The sequence below is a fragment of the Alosa alosa genome, chromosome 2 (genome assembly GCF_017589495.1).
Source record: "Alosa alosa isolate M-15738 ecotype Scorff River chromosome 2, AALO_Geno_1.1, whole genome shotgun sequence".
NCBI lineage: Eukaryota > Metazoa > Chordata > Actinopteri > Clupeiformes > Clupeidae > Alosa > Alosa alosa.
The window spans coordinates 9,357,421-9,377,727 of record NC_063190.1 but is presented as its reverse complement, the minus strand read 5'-3'; the positions used below and the strand labels follow the sequence as shown (position 1 = coordinate 9,377,727).

General features: G+C 42.9%; 1 protein-coding gene across 1 annotated transcript in view; it reads left to right on the top strand.

Moving 5' to 3' along the window:
* Positions 1–20,009, top strand: part of si:ch211-26b3.4 (connector enhancer of kinase suppressor of ras 2) — a 34,537-nt gene extending 14,528 nt beyond the window's left edge. Inside the window, exons 10-24 of the mRNA XM_048231927.1 lie at positions 1,233–1,372; positions 2,509–2,666; positions 2,970–3,050; positions 4,096–4,343; positions 7,146–7,180; positions 11,953–12,001; positions 12,251–12,299; positions 12,768–12,940; positions 13,395–13,468; positions 13,975–14,046; positions 14,307–14,377; positions 14,894–14,973; positions 15,974–16,501; positions 16,587–16,871; positions 17,172–20,009. Of these exons, the coding sequence (XP_048087884.1) occupies positions 1,233–1,372; positions 2,509–2,666; positions 2,970–3,050; positions 4,096–4,343; positions 7,146–7,180; positions 11,953–12,001; positions 12,251–12,299; positions 12,768–12,940; positions 13,395–13,468; positions 13,975–14,046; positions 14,307–14,377; positions 14,894–14,973; positions 15,974–16,501; positions 16,587–16,871; positions 17,172–17,399 (2,271 nt within the window). The 3' untranslated portion in view covers positions 17,400–20,009. The remainder of the gene's footprint in view (positions 1–1,232; positions 1,373–2,508; positions 2,667–2,969; positions 3,051–4,095; positions 4,344–7,145; positions 7,181–11,952; positions 12,002–12,250; positions 12,300–12,767; positions 12,941–13,394; positions 13,469–13,974; positions 14,047–14,306; positions 14,378–14,893; positions 14,974–15,973; positions 16,502–16,586; positions 16,872–17,171) is intronic.
* Positions 20,010–20,307: the final 298 nt, after the last annotated feature.

Sequence of the window (20,307 nt, the reverse complement as noted above, 5' to 3'; positions counted from 1 at the left end):
GATTCTTGCAAATATGAGTGTTGCTTATGAAACAGTGGGTTGTGTGTGTGTGTGTGAGAGAGAGAGAGAGAGAGAGAGAGAGAGAGTATTTGTGTGTGTGTGTGTGTGTGTGTGTGTGTGCGTGCGTGCGTGCGTGCGTGTGTGTATGTCAGTAGGTTTGTATGCATTAGTAACGGCTGGTGAGTGGCAGTCTGTAACCGTTATGCAACTCAGTCGGAGAATAACATGCTCCAGATTTCAGCTGCAATTAGGCGGACTTTGTTACAGCCTCTATTGTCTGCATATCAGCCAGCCAAGAACCATAGAAACCCAGTCTGCTCTGGTCCACTTGTACGGCAGGGGCTGGAGGAGGGGACGGGGGCATCTCCACGTCCTGTTCATAAATTGTTACTGCAAGTACTCCCATCATGCTCTGGAACTTTGAACGTTTGTAAATTCAGAATGCCTTTGGAACTGTGTGGGGTTTTTTTCTGGACATGTGACGTCAGCTGAGTGCCACAAACTGGGTCAAACTACTTTTACAACTGGACTGAATATGCATAAAAAATGGTTGGCAATTCATTGACAGATGGCATGCTGATATGTTTTTAAGACCAACACTATAGTGTTGTTCTGTTTTTAGAGTGCCATTTGAATTTACAAATGCACTCTTAGTGTAGGAGAATACAGGTGGTTTCTTGGTGTTTTATGCCCCCAACGTTGTCTTCAAGGCAGCGCTGCCTGGAAGGCGCTATAGGCATGGGTTAAGGTTAGGGTTAGGGTTAGGATTAGGATACGGTGCCTTTAAGTCGACAGTGGCAGTGCTGCCTGGAAGACGACATTGGTTGTGTTTAGCCCCACTCCTACCATAGTGTTTGTTGTGTGTTATATGTTGTTTGTTTTCTCTAGACCTTTATCTCATACTGTATATCACACTCATGACCACGTTGTCTCCGTGCTCCTGTTGCTAGGGATGTTTGTTGCTATGCTCTTATTCGGCAGACCTCTTTGAATAAAACGTATTGTCACCAAGGTTGGCCTTTTTAGATCACACCGCCTCACTCTATGCGATATATGCGTCAAGGCCTCTAAGCAGTCTTACATTGAGCTATGTAATGCACTAGCGAGCTAAATCAAATGACTGAAGAGGAACTGTCTTTAAGGCGTAGACCGTGAGGATCAGTGAGAGAGGAGTGAGATTCTGTTGTGTGTCCCTGGCAGTGTCTCACAGTGTCCTGATTGTCCCTCTTCAGCCCATTCCCACGAGTCCCTGCAGTGAGTCGCCCACTCCGCCCAGCACCCTGGGCTCACTTGGCCTGTCCCCTGGGCTGGACACGCCAGGCAGCCATGACGTCTTCATACTGTCCCCTGTCTCTGGAGTCTATGGACACAGGTAGGCGTATATATACAGTATACACATACACTATACATACAAGAGTCTACACTTGCACAAGCATGGTTTTTATTAGTCCATGGTTCCATGGTTTTTTCTCAGTCGCTTTGGTGCTTTTCTCACATCACTATTAACATTTGCACAGCAGTTAGTGCATTTCTCAAAACAATTAGTGCAAACTGCAAAACCTAGTGGATAACCTGCAAAAGCACGTCACTTGCTCAAAATGGATAGTCCATTCCTCAAAAGCAAGTATTTATGCTAATGAAATTACCAGTGTCATCAAAATGAGAAGTCTTAACACCATCGTTTATGAACAAGATAGTCAAATGGCTTTGTCATGTTTTCATTACGACAGTTTATGCTCTCAGTGTTTTCCCATGCAAAAAAAGGTCAGAACTCGGTGACACTACCTGAAAATGCTCAAGACAGCACATTTGAAAACTACAGCAAAGTTACAAATTGCTGTAGTTAGGGGAGTAAGTGAGTACAAGACACTGAATATGTATGTTTCACAGTTTTACTGTATATGCTCTTTGCAATCCTACAGCATTGTGACAGAATTTGATAACTAGTTCACCAATTTTGTATGTAATGACTCAAGCAATGAAATGAAGACTATTAGTTTTATTGGGAACGACTATTCAGCATCCATAAGTACGTATAGTTCATTTTGACTGACATGACAAAGCAACTGTTCAAAAGCATTTGCAATTTGTTTAGAGGAAGGAGAAATTGCTACTATGATGTGCACAAATGACTAAATGTTGTGGAGGTTGAACTAATAGTTATGATAATTTTCATTCTGATCTGAGAAAAGCAGATTGGACAGATTTGTAGATCAGAAAAACTGATTCGAAAAGCAGATTGGACAGATTTGGTTTGTATAATGGTCATGGCGGGCGTAACAGTATAGCAGTCCAAGAGCCCCCACACACACACACACACACACACACACACACACACACACACACACACACACACACAAATGACACACACACACACACACACACACACACACACACACACACACACAGAGAGAGAGAGAGAGAGAGACACACACATACACACTTACATATTTCAACAATTTCAACAATTTCTCATTAATTAAGCGTGTTTGGCATGTGGCCTGTTAGGGAGGAGGAGATGGAGAGGGGCGGATTTGGTGTGTTCGGAAGCTCCGAGTCTCCAGGCTTCTTTGTGGACCAGGAGGGGGGTCCGTACTTCCCCTTACTGGAGGAGGAGGGGGGCAGATCCACAGGGCTACGCCGCAGAGACAGGACCCCCACACATGGTCAGTCCACACACACACACACACACACACACACACAAATATGCATGCTCATGCACTCACATGCACGTGTATACACACCTCCCCCTAACATACACCACCCACTCAGTCACATGCACAAACACATTCACACACATACACAAACACACATATGCATACACATTCTGTGAGACACAGACACACACACACACACACAAAAACACACATGCACACACACACACACACACACACACACATACTCATTTGCCCTACATACACAGGTCACACACTAATTTTAGAACACTGTCCACTTTGCATGCCTTCCAGGTGACCACAGGCCTGTTTCTATGGCAAACGAGTGGATGTCCGAGCCTCAGGAGGCTGGAGTGTACAAGAGAGGAAGCCGAGGTAAAGCAACCATGTGTGGGCAGATGTATACGGCGTGGGTAGCTGTCTCTATGTATGTGTGTGTATGTGTGTGTGTATGTGTGTGTGTGTGTGTGTGTGTGTGTGTGTGTGTGTGTGTGTGTGTGTGTGTGTGTGTGTGTGTGTGTGTGTGTGTGTGTGTGTGTGTGTGTGTGTGTATGTGTGTGAGAGAGAGAGAGCAAGAGAGACAAACAGACAGATAGAAAGACAGAGAGAGAGAAAGAAAGAGAGAGAGAGAGAGGAAGAGAGAGAGAGAGAGAGAAAGAGAAAGAGAGAGAGGTAGAATAAGGTAAGGATGAACACTCTGCCCACTCTAACACTTACAGTATTTTAATCCTGATGTACTGACTAATGGCCCTTTTTAAGGTTTGCCTACTTGTGTGTGTGTTTTTTGTCTCCCTCTACAATACTCCGGCAGCCTGCGTATCTGTGCTGTTTCCATAACAACCCCTATTCTGTGCTGGGGGACTTCATGTGAGCAGACGAGCTCAGTGGCTGAATATTAGTAATGGCACGTGGACTGTGTGCTTGGTGGAGCTCCACTGTGGGAGCCTGTTTGTTTGTGTCTCTGCTGTTGCCCTTTTCTTCCACAGTGCAATGGTTGTTACTACCCAGTGTTGTGTGTCAACTGATCTAAGAATAGTACAGAGAAATAAGTGGGTGGTAAGAAGTGGGTGTGCATCTGTGGTTGGGTGTGTGTGTGCACGAGAGAGAGTGAGGGAGAGAGAAAGAGAGAGAGAGACAGAGTATCAGAGTATATTGTGTGTGTGCAGGAGGAAGATGGAAGATCAAAAAGATCTTACCATCTCTGTCACCATCTTTGCTCTGCCCACATTCATGGAAAAAAATCCAAAAAGACTAATTTAGTTGCGGATGTTAAGAACTTTTCAGTAACCACCTCTCTGTCTTTCTGTTCCTCTTACTCTCTATCTCCCTCTCTGTCCCCTCTTCTTTCTCTGTTCCTCTATCTCTCTATCTCCCTCTCTGTCCCCTCTTCTTTCTCTGTTCCTCTATCTCTCTCTTTCAGACTCAGACTCCTCTCTCTTGCGCTTCATGAGTGATGACAGGATCATGGTGATCCAGGAGGAGGGCGAGTTTGCTCGGGACTTCCAGCGTGACACAAGCCGGCGCTCCAGAAGGAAGAGCCGCAATCCCAGCAGCCCCAGCTATCCCATCAGCCCCTCCATGCTGGTTCCCCCAGTCAGGCTGGACGCAGGACCTCCTGAGGGGCTGCCCTTTCCAGTGCCCGACAACAACACTGTGCCACACTATCATGTTAGTAATTTTGCTTTCTCTTAGCTATTTACAGTTGTGCTCATAAGTTTACATACCCTGTACATACACATGCTAAAGTTGACTAAAAAGAGGAATAAAAAATCATCTTTTGGAAATTGATCTTAATGCCTTCATTTAAAAAAATGAGGAAATATCCAACCTTTACAGTTTTTTTTCGCTAACAAGCGTTTGTCTAATCAGTTGTCACATTTTCAAAACTCTAAACACAATTAGCACATAGCATCGGTCTTTTGTGGCCATACCATTCACACATTTTATGTCGTTTTCACACAATATGCAGTCAGTAAACACATTTCCACAATGCTTTCATTTTCTTAACAGACAAGCTATACCTCCCAACAAAACAATGGATTGTTTTTGTAGTATTTACGAATGTTAACACACAACATCCCACAATAGCAAACACAATATTCCAAACCTTAGATACAGTATAAAAACCTCTGCTTCTGCTCTGCTTCTGCTACCAAATGGTTTTATCCCAGGTACATCGCCTTGGATAATATCAGATGTGATGTTGATGAAAACATGTGGCCTAACTCTGAAGATAGCAGAGATTAGATACAGTAATTGTGTGCTTTTTTTAGTTCCCCCCTTTTTATCTGGGCTTTTTGATGTTGTTTTTTGTTCAGAATGCTATTGTGTGTTTCATGGATATTTTGTTCACTGTAAGCAATACTGTAAAACTTTTCCTGTTCCATCATACTGTAAACAGTATTTCTACTGTACCTCCTGTAGTAAACAGTAAAGGGAAAAAAACTGATTTGCTTTTTACTGGAATGCTTTTGAATGTGAACATTGCATGTGGACATACAGTTCCCAACAATGAAATTTAGTGTAAAAACAGTGGATAGCATGTTTTGCATGCAAATACCTGTAAGACATAAAAGTCTATGCAGTTTTTGTAATGTCAACAATAGCCAGTATTTTGAAACCTGGTGTACTTTGATTGATTGCATGTACCTTGTGAAGTGAAAACAAGTGTTATTCTTTGTTTTCCAGTGTTTTGGTAAAGTTAGTGTGTGCAGAGAAAGATGTGTTCTGTTTTGAAATGAAGAGTTAGTATATATTTAAAAAAAATGTGTTTTTGAGAAGAAAATTATCCATTTGGCCAATTGTGTTTTGTAGGTGTGAGTCTGTGTTAAGAGTTTAGAAAAATTATCTGAAATATGGGTAAGCGCTTGTTATCGATTGAAAAAAACTGTAAGTACATCAGTTTTCTTTGTGAATGAATAATGTATCCTAAATAAATAAATGTTCTTCCTTAAAACACAGAGGCTCATACAAGTATACATAAGTACAGTAAGTATACATACCCCTATTAAATTCCCATAGAAGCAGGCAGATTTGTTTTTTTAGAGGCTAGTTATTTCATGGATCCAGGATACTGTGCATCTTGATAAAGTTCCCTTGGCCTTTGAAATTAAAATAGCCCCACATCATCACATAACCTTCACCATACCTAGAGATTGGCATGGTTTTATTTCAGTTAGCCTAATAGCTGGTTGGATTTTTGATTGAGAGATGATCTTATGGAAAGTACCCCATGCCCATCGTGAGATATGGTGAAGGGTATGTGATGATGTGGGGCTATTTGAATAGGGAACTTAATCAGGATGCATAGTATCCTGGATCCATTAAATAACTGGCCTTTAAAAATAAAAATCTGCCTGCCTCTATGGGAATTTAACATAGGGATATGTATACTTATGAGCCCCTGTATTTTAAGGAAGAACATTTATTTATTTATGATACATTATTCATTCACAAAGACAATTGGTGTCCTTAAAGGTTGGATTTTTCCTCATTTATTTAATTAAGGCATTACAGTAAGATCAGTTTGAAAGATTATTTTTTATTCCTCTTTTTAGTCAACTTTAGCATGTCTATGTACATGTTTACATGAGTATGTAAACTTATGAGCACAACTGTATGTATCGAATGTGTGTGTGTGTATTTGTGTGTGTGTGTGTGTGTGTCTGTGTGTATGCCTGTGCATGTGTATGTGTATGTGTGTGTGTGTCTGAGTGTGTGCATGTGTGTGTCTGTCAGTGTGTGTCTGTCAGTGTGTGTGTGAATGTGTGTGTGTGTGTGTGTGTGTGTGTGTGTGTGTTAGGGATATTAGCCTCTGTGATTATCTCAATGTACAGAAATAATGGATGCGGCACAGCAAACTGTTTTTAAATGCACTGAACACTGTTCTCTGCATAAGACACAACAATCTAACATAAAGTCACATGTTTGCCATTTCAATACAATGCCATTCAAAGTGACACTACAATTTGAACTTGTTTAGTATTATGGCAAAGCGTACTAAAGATGAGAGTGCTTTTCATTAGACAAAACAGTGTGTAGTTGGTTAGACAAAAATCTGGTAATATTAATGAAGTGTGTGCCATTTGGTGCAAAAGTTTGATTTTGATAATGGTAGTTTTGGTAGTTACAGTGCTTAATTTTTGCAGAATGAGTTATTTTGCAGTTTGGGTGTGTGGTTTTGTGAATTATGTTAAGTATTTTGATAAAAAACCAACCTAGTTTGCGAAATTGTGTTGAAATTGGAAAAAATTGTAAGCACATGCACATAGAAACGCACACACACAGGTGAATGCTCTCGTCCACAGTCATACTGGTCTTCTGGCACTCCCACCATACTTTCTGTTGCTGTCATCGTTCCTGATACAACAGGAAACCACCCAACCCCTGTGTGTGTGTGTGTGCGTGTGTGTGTGTGTGTGTGTGTGTGTGCTCTCTTGTGAACTCTTCTCTGTATTCTCTCCTCTGCAGCGTGCTGGCGACACACTCCGCGCCGATACGGACAGGTGAGTGACCAAACGTCGCTTCTACACAGGTGCACACAGGCGTATTTAGTGTTGGAGTCAGAGGTCCTCCTCACAGGGAGCACGTTTAAAGCAGGGCAGGTGATGGTGGTTTGTAGGTGAGAAGATGGGACAGGGCTAAAGCCGCTAGACACTGTGGCACTCTTGCTGTGACAAAAAAATCATAAATGTTGATTTTGTCATTTCCTTAAATCAGACAATCTGACTGTGAGGAACTTCAGGACTTAATACACAATTACACAAATTGTACATTGTATATTCCACTGTATGCTGCCACATGTATATGGACTATGGGCATTTTGTTACACAGATTGTTACACTGTACTTCATGGTGTAGATACACTGTAACAAGGGCCTGTAATATAATGTGCTACTGAAAAGAAATGCTGTCGTGCTATGTGTCATGCAAATCTGCTTCCAGTAGTATTCACATTTAGTTTGAAAGACATCAGGAAATAATTGTTAGGAAGGTTTGAACATTGAAACCCACTGAGATCAAAAGGTCTGGTAGTTTTGAATGTCTCTCTCTTATAATACATGAAAGTACATCAGTGATATGTGATTCAAGAGAACAATTTGACTTTGCTTTCTTGGTACAGTATAGAATAGTTATGTACCTACATAGTACCTATACTCTTCCCCAATGTCTACATAAGATTACAGCATTTGCTACTGTCTGGCTTGGTATGTGGTCTTTTCTTACCACACATCGCTTTTGAATGTATACACACACATACTGAAACACTACTCTTGGTCTTAGACTATGCCTCGGTAGACAGTAAGACACACATCCTGTATGTTGTCATGTCATGGAGCTTCCTTTTCTCACAGTTTGATGAGATAAGTGTGTGAGTGTGTGAGGTGGCACTCTGAGTGGCAGAGTGAAACGTGTAGCGATATGTAGGTGGTGTTAGGAACAGCTTACTGTACAGCTCATGTGCTAATAATGCCCACTGCTCTGTGTGTGTGTGTGTGTGTGTGTGTGTGTGTGTGTGTGTGTGTGTGTGTGTCTGTGGATAATGAAGGATCACAGTTGCGGGATGTGGTTGGGGGTTGGGGGTGTATGAAGTGGGTTAAGAGGACACTGTCAAGGTGTTTGAATGAAGTGCAGGTCTTCAGGTCCAGTGGATGGTTGACTTGCAGGCAATTGTGATTTGACAGCACAGGAGAAGGTCAAAGAGGACACGCTCAAGAGCGTCTCGAGAAGAGACCGAGTTCAGAGAGCTTCTTGCAGGTTTCCTGTGTATCTCAAAGGGCCATGTGAAGCTTCCTTTCTCTCACAGTCTCTTGATGTGATGTTTCTTCAGCCTTTGTGTCTGTGTTGTTCTCCAGGGCAACAGAATGCATGCCGTGTGCACGTGTTTGTGGTAGGGTGTGTCTGTGTGGCCAGTGTATAGGCCGGTGGATGATGGAGGTTCAAAAAGGTGTGAAGTATTTCCTTGGTTCTGAGTAGTGCTTATTAAGCCCTTAAAAGGTTGTATCAGCGATAGCGTGGATACATCACTTCTGTTGATGTCCGTGCAATTAAAACGCTCCTAAACGCGCATCTCGTCGGTTATTGGTTGAAACACTTTATTTTGCCTTTGAGGGGTTGCCAACCCTTGTTGGTAGCAATTGTTTTTGTGTACAGATCTCGGAGCCTAGGCTGCCTACAGAGGCTGCCTACTTTTGATGGCCTCCTTATGGGGCAGACAGCTAGCGGATCGTTAGGAAAGATTAGAGGAATGTGATCATTTATGTTTGGGCCTTTTTGGGGCCTGAAATCGCTGATACAACCTTTAAGTTCTCTCATGTGCCACTATCTGAATGAGCTTGTCACCATCCCATCTGATTCCCTGTGTTATACCTGTGCACACAGAGACAGAGTGGTCAATATAATAGCTACCCAAATACTGAAAAAAGAAAAGAAAACAAAGAAATGCAAAGGCATTACATTCATTTATATGCCAGACAGGCTAAATATGGAAGCATATTATCAAGCATGTGATCAAAATGGTGAAGAATTATGAGTTGTCTGTGAGAATGACAATAGATTTCAGGGTATGGAAGGACGAGCATCAGTAGAAAAGGCCGTTTCTATTGACTTTTATTCACATTGCACCAAACTGCACAAAAGGAGTAGCCTGTCATTTGCAAGCTGTGTTGTGTCTGTTCCCAACCACCCAATATTTAAATTAACTCAGTAACTCAATAACACGCCTCACATTGCACTGATATTGAGACTCCTTCAAGGGATTTTAATTACCCCAAATCTCAAGCATGGATTTCCGCATCTTCTTTATAGACATAGTGGATCTTATTGTCTTTTGTCTGAGCTTGTTTCCTCAGAAAGGTTTAATGCACAGTTGGTGTTTCTGTCACTGTTTTTGCTAAGGTTCAGTTCACAGTGATACATATCAGAGAAAAAATAGGAAAGGGTCAGTGTTTGACCACTGCTTAGTGCTGGACTAGTAAAAACAATCATATGCTCCAATGCGCTGGGAGCATTCCAATCAGGACACTCTCATCTAGTACAATAGCAATTGTATAGTATAAATTTAGCTACTTAACAATTATCTTTGTCAGAGCTGTCAAGTGGAGGAAGAGCTAGCCCCGAAACATGTCATTAAATATTTGCTTGGGTGCTATGTCTGGTGTGCAGACGTTTATTGCTGTGACTTTTGCTTTTGTCCAGCACCCTAAACTGAGGCTACTTGCCCTGGATGTGTGTACCTTTTGTACACTTTTCAGGTCAGAGTTGTTTAGTTGACCTTAGTAGCTACTAAGGAATAATGTATTATGTACTGCATACACCACAGTAAGAACCCCCAATATATTCTTTGTTTTGACCACCACTGGCGTTCTAGAACACATACAGTACATGTATATGTTTGTACACAATTTGAACATTTTGTGAAATTTATATGTATACATAAGCAAACCTTTAAGTTTCAACAATGCTTGATCAACCAGGAGGAGGAGGAGAGCATGTAAGACCTGAGTTGCAGGAGAAGGGGATGGAGAGAAATTGAGAAGCACGATTTAATTTCTTCGGATAGTAGAAATGTGAGGCGGTCCTGTTATCAGTCAGTAGGCAGTGGGCGGTATTCATGATACATGTATGTAAAATACATAATTCAAATAAAAAATAGTATTCATTTGTATTTTATTGGGTTGAAGAAAATGCCTTCGTATTTTGTATCAAAATACTTTATATGTGTGTATTTTTGTAGTTTCAAAATATTGCCAAATATTTTTGGTAAAACCAATACTTTTGGTGATGTGATGACATCATACAAGAGCAAAATAATGAATGTAGCCTCTGACTGGTGCCGACAATAGTCATTTGTGATCAGAATATTGAGATTCAGGAAAATTATCCAGTGCAAGATGAGTAACGTGTAGGTTGCTCACACACACACACCCTCTCAACACCCCATCTCTCACACCAACCTCAACTACAGTTTTTTTGAGAACTTTAACCATCAGTTTCTTGATAACTGTAATAAATAGAACACATGCAATCCGTTACGTTTTTCCCCTGCGACATTGCTCAAAAAGTTTCTTCGTGTATCACCCATATCTATGCCCACTGGCGTCAATGTAACCCCATTTTGCGCTTACACAGTACCCAGTTAGTTAAAAAACAATTAAAAGGTTCATGATCCTACCTTATCAACAACTTTACATGCAATATCATTCTGGGCATGCACTAACAATGTCAGAGACTTCATTCTCTGTATCATATGTCATTGTTCCATGAGTTTGGAGCCATTTTTAATAGAACTACATTGGTTTGCTTTAAGACCACTGTGGCTCTGTAAGTTCGGTGGTTAGTTTGTACCACTTGAGGTGGCTATGAGGTGTTACAGGCAGGTCAGCATAGTTGATCTGTTGACTGTTTGCAGACTTATGGCATGTCTTGTGGGCGTAGAAACTTTATCAACAGAGTCAGTGTAATGATGAAGGAATAGATTAAATAGACATGGAAGGTTTACAAAGTGATTTCATGCTCCCTTTTAAGATTATTTTTAGTATTTTCAAAATACAAAAATACAGTATTTATAAAAGTGACAGGCAGTGTATTTTGTTGTTTATTTTGACACACATAAAATGAGGGTATTTGATATTTTATTTGAAAATACATTTTGATGTATTTTTGCCCCTTCCTGCCTATTATCAAATGCGTACCTCAAGACACTCAGCTGCAAAAGACTGCATGCATGAATGCGGATTACAGGAGTCCTTTATGACTGTCCCATTTAACAGGTGTTGTAGGGGAAGTACGAGTTATCATTAGTAGACATCTGCGATAGATACCCATTTGACAGATTTTATCCAGTGTCTTGTTTCAACTGGTACATCGAATTCAACTGGTGCACCATGCTGTACACAATACAGAGAGAAAGAGAAAGACTAATTCCCAAGTTTTTTCTTTACGTGGAGATATGTTTTTAAAATGCGTCCTATTCTGGAGATTACTGTGATACCGGGTAGCAGCATGACCTTTTTATTGTGTTGTCATTTGTATTTTATTCATTCTGTGAAAATGCAATCATTTCAAGAAGCTATATTTTCTTTCTCAGAATAACAACATCAGAAATCGGCAAAATGTAGGTTACAGATGAAGAAAGCTAAAAGTGACAGGCAGTTTTAAACAGAGAGAGACAATGCACACCATTTCTAAGAGAGTAGCTACTGTCAATTTCATTTTTCATTTCAATTTGTATTGTTTGTTTCCAGCGCACGACACACTGTCCTTCTGTATTTCATAGGTATGCAAGTTCTGCCATTGACAGACAAGCAGGAACATCAATGAGGAAGGTAAGTGCATCGACTTGCTGTGATGAGATATACTCCTGTTTCTATGCTTGATGTAGTTCTCCCATCGTCTGCTATCGACTCTCACTGAGAAAGACAAGCTGATGTAACACAAAAGAGAGTAGAGACGTTCAAGTTTCAGTTTGTCTCTTTCTCTCTTTCTTGCTCTCTCTCTCTCTATCTCTTTCATTCTCTTTACCTCTCTTTGTGTCAATCTCTTCCCCACCCACTCTTTCTCTCTTTAAATTCCAGTCAGTGCACTATGCTTCTTTAAGGACTAAGACCAAAAAGAAGAGTAAAGGTAAGTGTATACTGTTCATCAAAAGAATGGATTTGTTTTGTGCATGGCCATTAGGGAACAAAATGACTAGATGGCCCCACTGTACTGTTTCATACATCAACGGTTAAAGTAGCACAATGTAGGAATTCCCCTTTGTGTCCATTTCCAACATACTGGGTACCCATTTAGCGCTGAAGATGTACCCAACATACTGGGTACCCATTGAGCACTAAGGATGTATCCAACTTCGTTCTGGGCATGCAGTGGTAACGTCAGAGACTCAGTTTTCATGTTTTAAGTCGTTGTGCCATCAAAATGAGTTTGAAGCCCTTATATTAAGATTAAAAAAATACATTGTGTTGCTTTAAAGTGTTAAAAAGGCCTTTCGTTTGTAAAGAACCTCATTTGTTTGTATATCTTTGTGCTGTGTAAGAAATGCATGTATAACTCTGTGTGAAATTAGAGTGTCAATCCCCTTGGTGTGGTCAGGGTCACTGAGCAATGCGAGCCGTAGGAGGATCGCTTGTAAGGACCTGGGCCACGGTGACTGTGAGGGCTGGCTGTGGAAGAAGAAGGATGACACGGGCTACTTCACCCAAAAATGGAAGAAGTACTGGTTTGTCCTGAAGGACTCCGACCTCTACTGGTACACCAATCAGAATGTAAGACCTCCCATGTTTCACTATGCTCTACCCTTATGCGATATTAAAAGCGTAATTGACAACTTTGATCAAAGCAAGTGCCGAATCCTGGTGTCTTCTCTACTGACTCAAATACGGCGGTGGTGTAGGTGTTAAGAAACTTGGCTTCCAGGCGAAAGCCAAGTCAAGGGTTTCAATTCCCAACTGCCACCATTGTGCCGTGGAGTAAGGCACTTGACCCCGAGTTACTCTAGGGTAACTTTCCCTGTAATTGGTCTCTGTAAGTGGCTTTGGATTAAAGCATCTGCTAAATGCATTAATAATAATAATTTAAAAAAATCTTACATGCAAATATTATTACGGTGAAATAACTTGAAAATGTGCAACAGATTGAGTAATTAGTCATTGACAAATATGATCTGATGGCTTATTTTCCGTCTCTCACTGTCTTGTTTTGTTAAACTTGTGTTCTCAGGATGAGAAGGCAGAGGGTTTCATCAGTTTGCCAGAGTTCAGGATAGACAGAGCAATCGAGTGCAGGAGGAAACAGTAAGTGCCTGGACTTACCTCACAATAACAAACCATGTCACGTCTTACAGTGAAATATGAACCCACAGCAAATATTAAAAAGTCTATCTGATCGGCAAACTTAGTTTGTTTTCCTTTGTTCTTTTGGAATTTTTTTCACTTTTAGATTTATGTGCATCTGTATTTGAGTGTTGCTTTTGGGCTCTAGGAGATAACAGCTCCTTGCTGTGGATGTACAGATTGTGTGTTTTTGTGTGTGCTGCTGAGGAGAGAGAGCGTTGTAGTAGAGGGCTTGTGTGTGCTGCTGAGGAGAGAGAGCGTTGTAGTAGTGGGCTTGTGTCAGACCTTCAGGCCAAAGGGAAACTAGGTCACTGCAGCTGTGGCCTGTCTCGTGCTGCTGTAGCTGAGGGTGATGCAGTGGAAAGTTTGCATGATGAAGTTTGACCAGAGACCTCTCCCCAAATCTCTCTCTCTCTCTCTCTCTCTCTCTCTCTCTCTCTCTCTCTCACTCACTCACTCTACCAAAGTGCTTTCAAGGCCTGCCATCCAAAAATCAAGAGTTTCTTCTTTGCCACGGACCATTTAGAGGAAATGAATAGGTAAGGATTTTTTCTCTTTTCTTTCTCCTCTTCCATTCCTATCATCTCATCTAATCTCTCCACTCCTCTCCTCTCCTCTCTTCTCCTCTCCACTCCTCTCCTCTCCTCTCCACTCCTCTCCTCTCCTCTCTTCTCCTCTCCACTCCTCACTTCTCTTCTTCTCTTCACTCCTGTCCACTCGTCTCCTCTCAGTTTGCCTCATACCTGTCATCCTAGTCTGGATACGTAACTCAAGTGTCTCTGTGTTATGTCTTGTGCAGATGGATGAATCGTTTGGGACTGGCTGCCATTGGATACACCCCAGATGATCCTGTGCCCCGCCCAGATGAAGGTCAGAACGTCCTGCCTCTTACCAGAGCGCTGATATCACCTACTGCATACAGACTGTATAGTAGTCTAGTCTACCCACTTAATACATCCAATAAGTCTAATGTCCTGTGGACCTTTGTATGCCTAGTCTGCTGTTTATTGAATTACAATGTGTAGTTTAATCTGTAGTCTATTGGTTCTTGATGTAAATGTTGATGTAAATTCTTTAAATGTGTGACAACTTCAGATGAAAGTTGTAGTCTGCTAGATGGCTATTGATTTTATGTTCATAACATATGCTGGAGTTTTTACATACACGTAAATATACATGTAGTCTGTAGTCAATTGACTTTTGATGTGTCAACAGTGCTCTTTGTGGAGTTATAGTCTAGTTATAGTCTACTGACTTCAAGTGTAGTTAGATCGATTGATTGATCTATTGATTTTTGGTAAGTGGTTCAGTCTATATGGTCCTGTACACATTAAATTGACCCTTTTCTCGAGGTAACTCTAATTTAATGGTGTTTAATTTTGTCAGACTACTGGAGTGAAAGTGACCAGGAAGAGATGGAGGGATCCATGACGCTCAAACACGATAGCTACCACAGAGGACACAGTGTAAGTCACACCATGTCATTCTCTGCAGATGTGGGTCTGAGTGACTCATACAGAGAGGTGGACAGACACAGAGACAGTTGTATTGGATTGGTGCTGAATACATGTGGGTGTATCTTATACCAATACACGGGCACACACACACAGACACATACACACACACACACACACACACACACACATACCGCACGTACACAAACAGTATACCCCATCCCATTGATATATACCTCACCTCTAACTAGTGATGTGACGTTTGAAACTGATGTTTCGAATCAGAGTTGAGCTTTCGAAGCATGGTTTAAAATACCCATGTCATATGACCACGGCTAAGTGAATCTTGAGTGCATTTCACCCCGGTCAACAGCAAGCTGTTATGAGTCGGTGCATTTAATTGTCAGTGTAGAGTGCACCTCAGTCGTAGTCATGAAGGTGTAGTGGTTAGCGCAGCTGTTTTGCACATTATCTCAACTGTGGTTCACTTCCCGTTTGATTTGAAAGGTATCATTTTAGATAACATCTGCTGGCCAACTTCATATTTTATCATTAACCATTATAACCGAAATACATTGCAACATCAAGAGTTAGGCTACAAAGCGAGCCATAGTCTTGAGTAACCCTCTTCTCTGCTACGAAGCATCTGACAGCTTTGTTCAGGATCACATCTACTATCTAAGGCTCTGGGGTATCGGAAATTGTTTCGAAGCCTCGAAACAATTCCGGCACAACTGCTTCAAAATGTTTCAGTGTTTCACAAAGCCTTGCTTTTCCCGTCCCTACCTCTAACCTCTACACACCTCTATACACATGTGCACCTGGGCAATATAATGTTGAAAGTCATATAGATAACAGCGTCTGTTAAATCCTATACATTTTACAAGTAGCGACACTACAAAGTTCTACACCTGTAGACAAAGATTACAACAAAGTCCTGTGTACTTTACATGTAGAGACACTTTGTTTTTGGTCCAGTGTTGTCCTTACGTGTTGTGTCTGTGCTTGTCAGGCGAACCCCACCAGCCCGTTCCCTGAGCGCCACTTCTCCAGCGGCTCCACCTTCTCCCATTCCTCGGCCGAGGAGTCGCTCTCCTCCGGCTGCCGCTCCACGCACCGCGAGCGCCGCTCCTGGCAGGACCTGATCGAGACGCCGCTGACCAGCGCCGGCCTGCACTACCTGCAGACGGGTGAGGGCGAGGGCGACTGGGGCGGCCCGGCGGGACCCCACGGGCCTCTCTCGTCCCTCTCCCCCGAGCACCACCGCCACCAGGCCACGCTCCCTGCACAGCGCCGCCGCGGGCCCCTGGACCGAGACGGACCCTTCCCGCTGACGGACGGCGAGGAGCGGGGCTCACGCAGCAGTGGCGGCGGCGGCGGCGGTGGCGGGGGCAGCCGAGCGCACAACAACAGCCACAGGCAGCAGCGCAGCCACAGCCTGCCGCGCAACCGCGACGCGCAACAGGCCGCCCTGCAGGCGCGCCACACCCACGGCACGCTCCGGCCCCGGGCCCACACGCACCGCGAGGAAGAGGAGGACGCCGACGACAACGAGCTGGACGAGGGCGGCAGTGGCGGCGGGGGCTCGAGGCGCAGGCACAACAGCCGGCGGCGGAACGGCGGAGGAGAGCGGTCAGCGTGCGAGGCGGCAGAGCGGGAGGCCAGGCGCAGAGGGGAGACCGAGGCCGGCGGGACCCGAGACCGAGGGCGGCGGCTTCGGCCGGGTGGAGAGGTGCCGGTGGGCGGCCCAGGGAGCTCTACGACGCTGGGAGCAGGCCAGCCTGTCGGCCTTCGGCCAGCAGCGGCCCTCCACCAAGCAGGAGTTCCGCCGCTCCTTCGCCAAGCGCTGCAACGACCCGGCCACCAACGACCGGCTGCACCGCATCCGGGCCCTGCGCAGCACGCTGAAGGTAAGAGAGGAGGAGTGGGAGGGGGAGCGTGGGTGCGAGGCAGACAGAGAGAGCTATATCTAGGCTGGTAGAGGGACAGAGGGGGTAAAAAATAAGGTGGGTGTGGGGTGGGCAGAGGAAAAAAAAAAAGAAAAGAGAAAAAAAGAAAAGAAAAGACAGAAAGAGAAATGGAGGGATGGAAGAAAAGATGAAAACTGATCCCCCCACACAACTACCAACACCCCCCACCTTCGTCTCTTGAAAAGACGACTCTGTGACGTTTTGGATGACAGACAGACTGCCTGCTCTTCCCCCATCCAGGCCAAAGAGGGCGATCTGGCCGTCATCGGTCTGATTCTGGACGACCCCTGCCTGACTTCGCGGAAGTTCCGGGAGTGGAAGCAGCGCAACCACGAGCTCTTCGTGGACATCTGCGAGTTCAGCGCGGGCCCACTGGAGCTCGCCTCAGACACCACGGCCGGCGACCTTTCACCTCTGTCACCCACCCTGATGATGCACACACACTCCTTCATCGAGACGCACGTCTGAGGCGATGAGATGCACGTCTGAGTCTGTGACGATGGCCATCCATCCACACACACACACACACACACACACACACACAGACACACACACACATACACACACACACACTCCTTTAAGCCGCCAAAAAATAGCGTTATATACACACGTCATGTATATCAAGAACAATAAACTTTTACAGACTCTCATGTCCATTCACTGTTATTTACAAAGTCCTATGCCCTACTACAGAACAGACATGTATGTAAACATGAAATTTAACACACCCATAAACTGATGAAGAAAAACTTGGAAGAAGCACTGTGGAGTCAAGAGACCACTCCTTTACCCCTCAACCCCGACGGACAGCTGACTGAGGAGCCGACACACTGTAACCAACACACACTCACTGTAACTATGGGAACCAACCAACAACACACACACTGTAACCGTGGTAACGGATGTGTACTGTGAGCGACTGCAAAAAGCTCACAGACACCACAGACAGTGAAGAGTAAAGGATGTAATGTGCTCCCCGAGCCCATGTGAGCCACTAATAACAGACTCACTCACCGGAGATACTGAGGTGCCCCACTGCATGCCTGAGGGAAAAAAAAGAGTCATTCTTTCATATTTAGTGCTGAAGAGGAATATATGAACAGCAACTACAAGGAACTGAATAAAACACAGCGATAATTGTTCAGGGGCTGTATCATTATCCTCTCTCTCTTTTTTTAATCAGCTCTTTGGATTTATTTTTATTTTATTTCCTTTCTTCCCCTCGTATGCTGCAGGAAGAGCGATCGATGTAGCTGTGGGTAATGGGCTTCTTTCTGTTACCAAGCAACACACCCGCCCTACTGTGTAACTGTATGCAGCTCTCAAAATGTGTGAGTGTGTGTGTGTGTGTGTGTGTGTGTGTGTGTGTGTGTGTGTGTGTGTGTGTTTGTGTGTAAGACTGTTTTGAGCATTTGTGAGTGTACATAGATATCTGTGTGTTGTAGGGGAGAAGATGGCATCTGGTGTGTATGTATGTATGTGTGTGTGTGTGTGTGTGTTGTGTGTGTGTGTGTGTGTGTGTGTGTGTGTGTGTGTGTGTGTGTGTGTGTGTGTTTGTGTGTGCCTGTGTTTGTGTGAGTCTTGAATGAGACATATGATGAGAGTCACACTCCTGACAGGAGTGTTATTTTCCCTGTATATCATTTAAAGGACTGGAACATCCAGTGTTTGTATGTATTGTTCTATAAGTTCAATCGTATTTAAAATGCAACGTTTGCATTGGCTGCTGAGTAACCATAGGAATGCAAATGTAATGATTGTTATTATTGGTTAATCTCTTTGCAGCCATTACAGTGTTTCCATACCATAAAGTTTTTCCCTTTGGCATATTTATATTGTTGGTCAAACATCTGCATGGTTTTAAAGATATTTCTGCCATTCTGGCTAAGAAATGTATATAAGATAATAGTCTCTTGTTTGCATAGCTGCATCCTCTGTTCAAAACTGTGAACTCTTCTTGTGAATGCAATCTTCAGATTCTGTATCAGCAGAGTCTTTTTACTTCTCTATTTTGGTTTTTAGAAAAAGAGTGTAAAACAGAAAAATGCTTTGCGTCTCTGAAATGACTGTTTCTGCTTCTTCCCGGCAATAGCTGGGGTTACCTCTTAAACTTTGGGTTGAATTCAGGTCCTGAGTTTCTCTAAGAATTTCTGTCTTATATGTATGTATACTCTTGGTTTCCCTGTGAACTTATTCATGGTCCCCTGAAGTCAAATATATCTGATATATGGCATCGTCCTCATCTTAGTATGGCATCGAGCTAAAAGTCCATAATGTCTGAATCGGGTCACGTTTTTCAACACATGCAGTACAGTATATAATGAAGATGTAATTTTCTTTGTTTTGACTGTGAATAGAATCATTGTGGAATGTACTTTAATTGGACTGAATGTAACCTTTTTGATGTGGTTAAACATGTACTTTTTCAGAACATAGACACCTTAGAGTACAGAGGGGAAGGTGAGGCATGGAGCGATGGTGTCACTCCATACTGTAGGGGAAACAGAGAGAGAGAGGAAGAAAGAGAGAGAGATAATTGGAGGAAAGATGGGAATTGGAGGAAAGATGGGAATTGGAGGAAAGATGGCAAAAATCCTAGCACCCCCATCTCTTAACAGTGATGAGGTACATAGTAGAAGCCAGCCATGTGTCTGAGATGTGTGTCTGTGTGCAGGTGCGTGTATACTCACTCACATGCATGTGTGTGTGTGTGTGTGTGTGTGTGCGTGTGTGCGTGTGTGCTGGGCTGTATGAAATCTGGCCAACGGGTCCCACTGTGTTATTTTGGGCGTTCGCCCTCCAGGTCACTGCTCTGCTGTATCAGATGTAAGTTGCACTGCGACATTTAAAAAAGGAACATATTGCTCTTTTTTTGAAAATATATAATGAGCGTTTACTCTGTACAATGACTGACAACGACAAAAAAACAACAAAAAAAAGGTGTTATATGAAAGAGAGAGATACATTTATTCTTCCTATGATTCAGAGCTAGCCCTTTTTTTCTGAAAAACATATATAAAAAGATTGTAAAATTTAAGTTGTAAAATTAATAAACTGAATTATCTGCACTGTTAAAAATGGTGTATTGTACTGTATGTCTCCATAGTTATGCCTGGTTGTTCACAGATACAACATAAGAATGAAATTGTAGCTTCATTTAAGTAAAAAATGTATCCGTCACTGAGCAAATCAAAGCTCATTGAAGACACTGCACAACATTCAATGTCAATTGATATACACCGTAAAAACTAAATTACGGTAATATCCTTTGGCTTTTATGTGTTTCAATCGTCAATGTCAACTCAACTTGCTTATATTTGGGCCAGGCTTCCTTTCACACAAATCTTTTGTTCAGCAAGATGGGAAATACTATGGA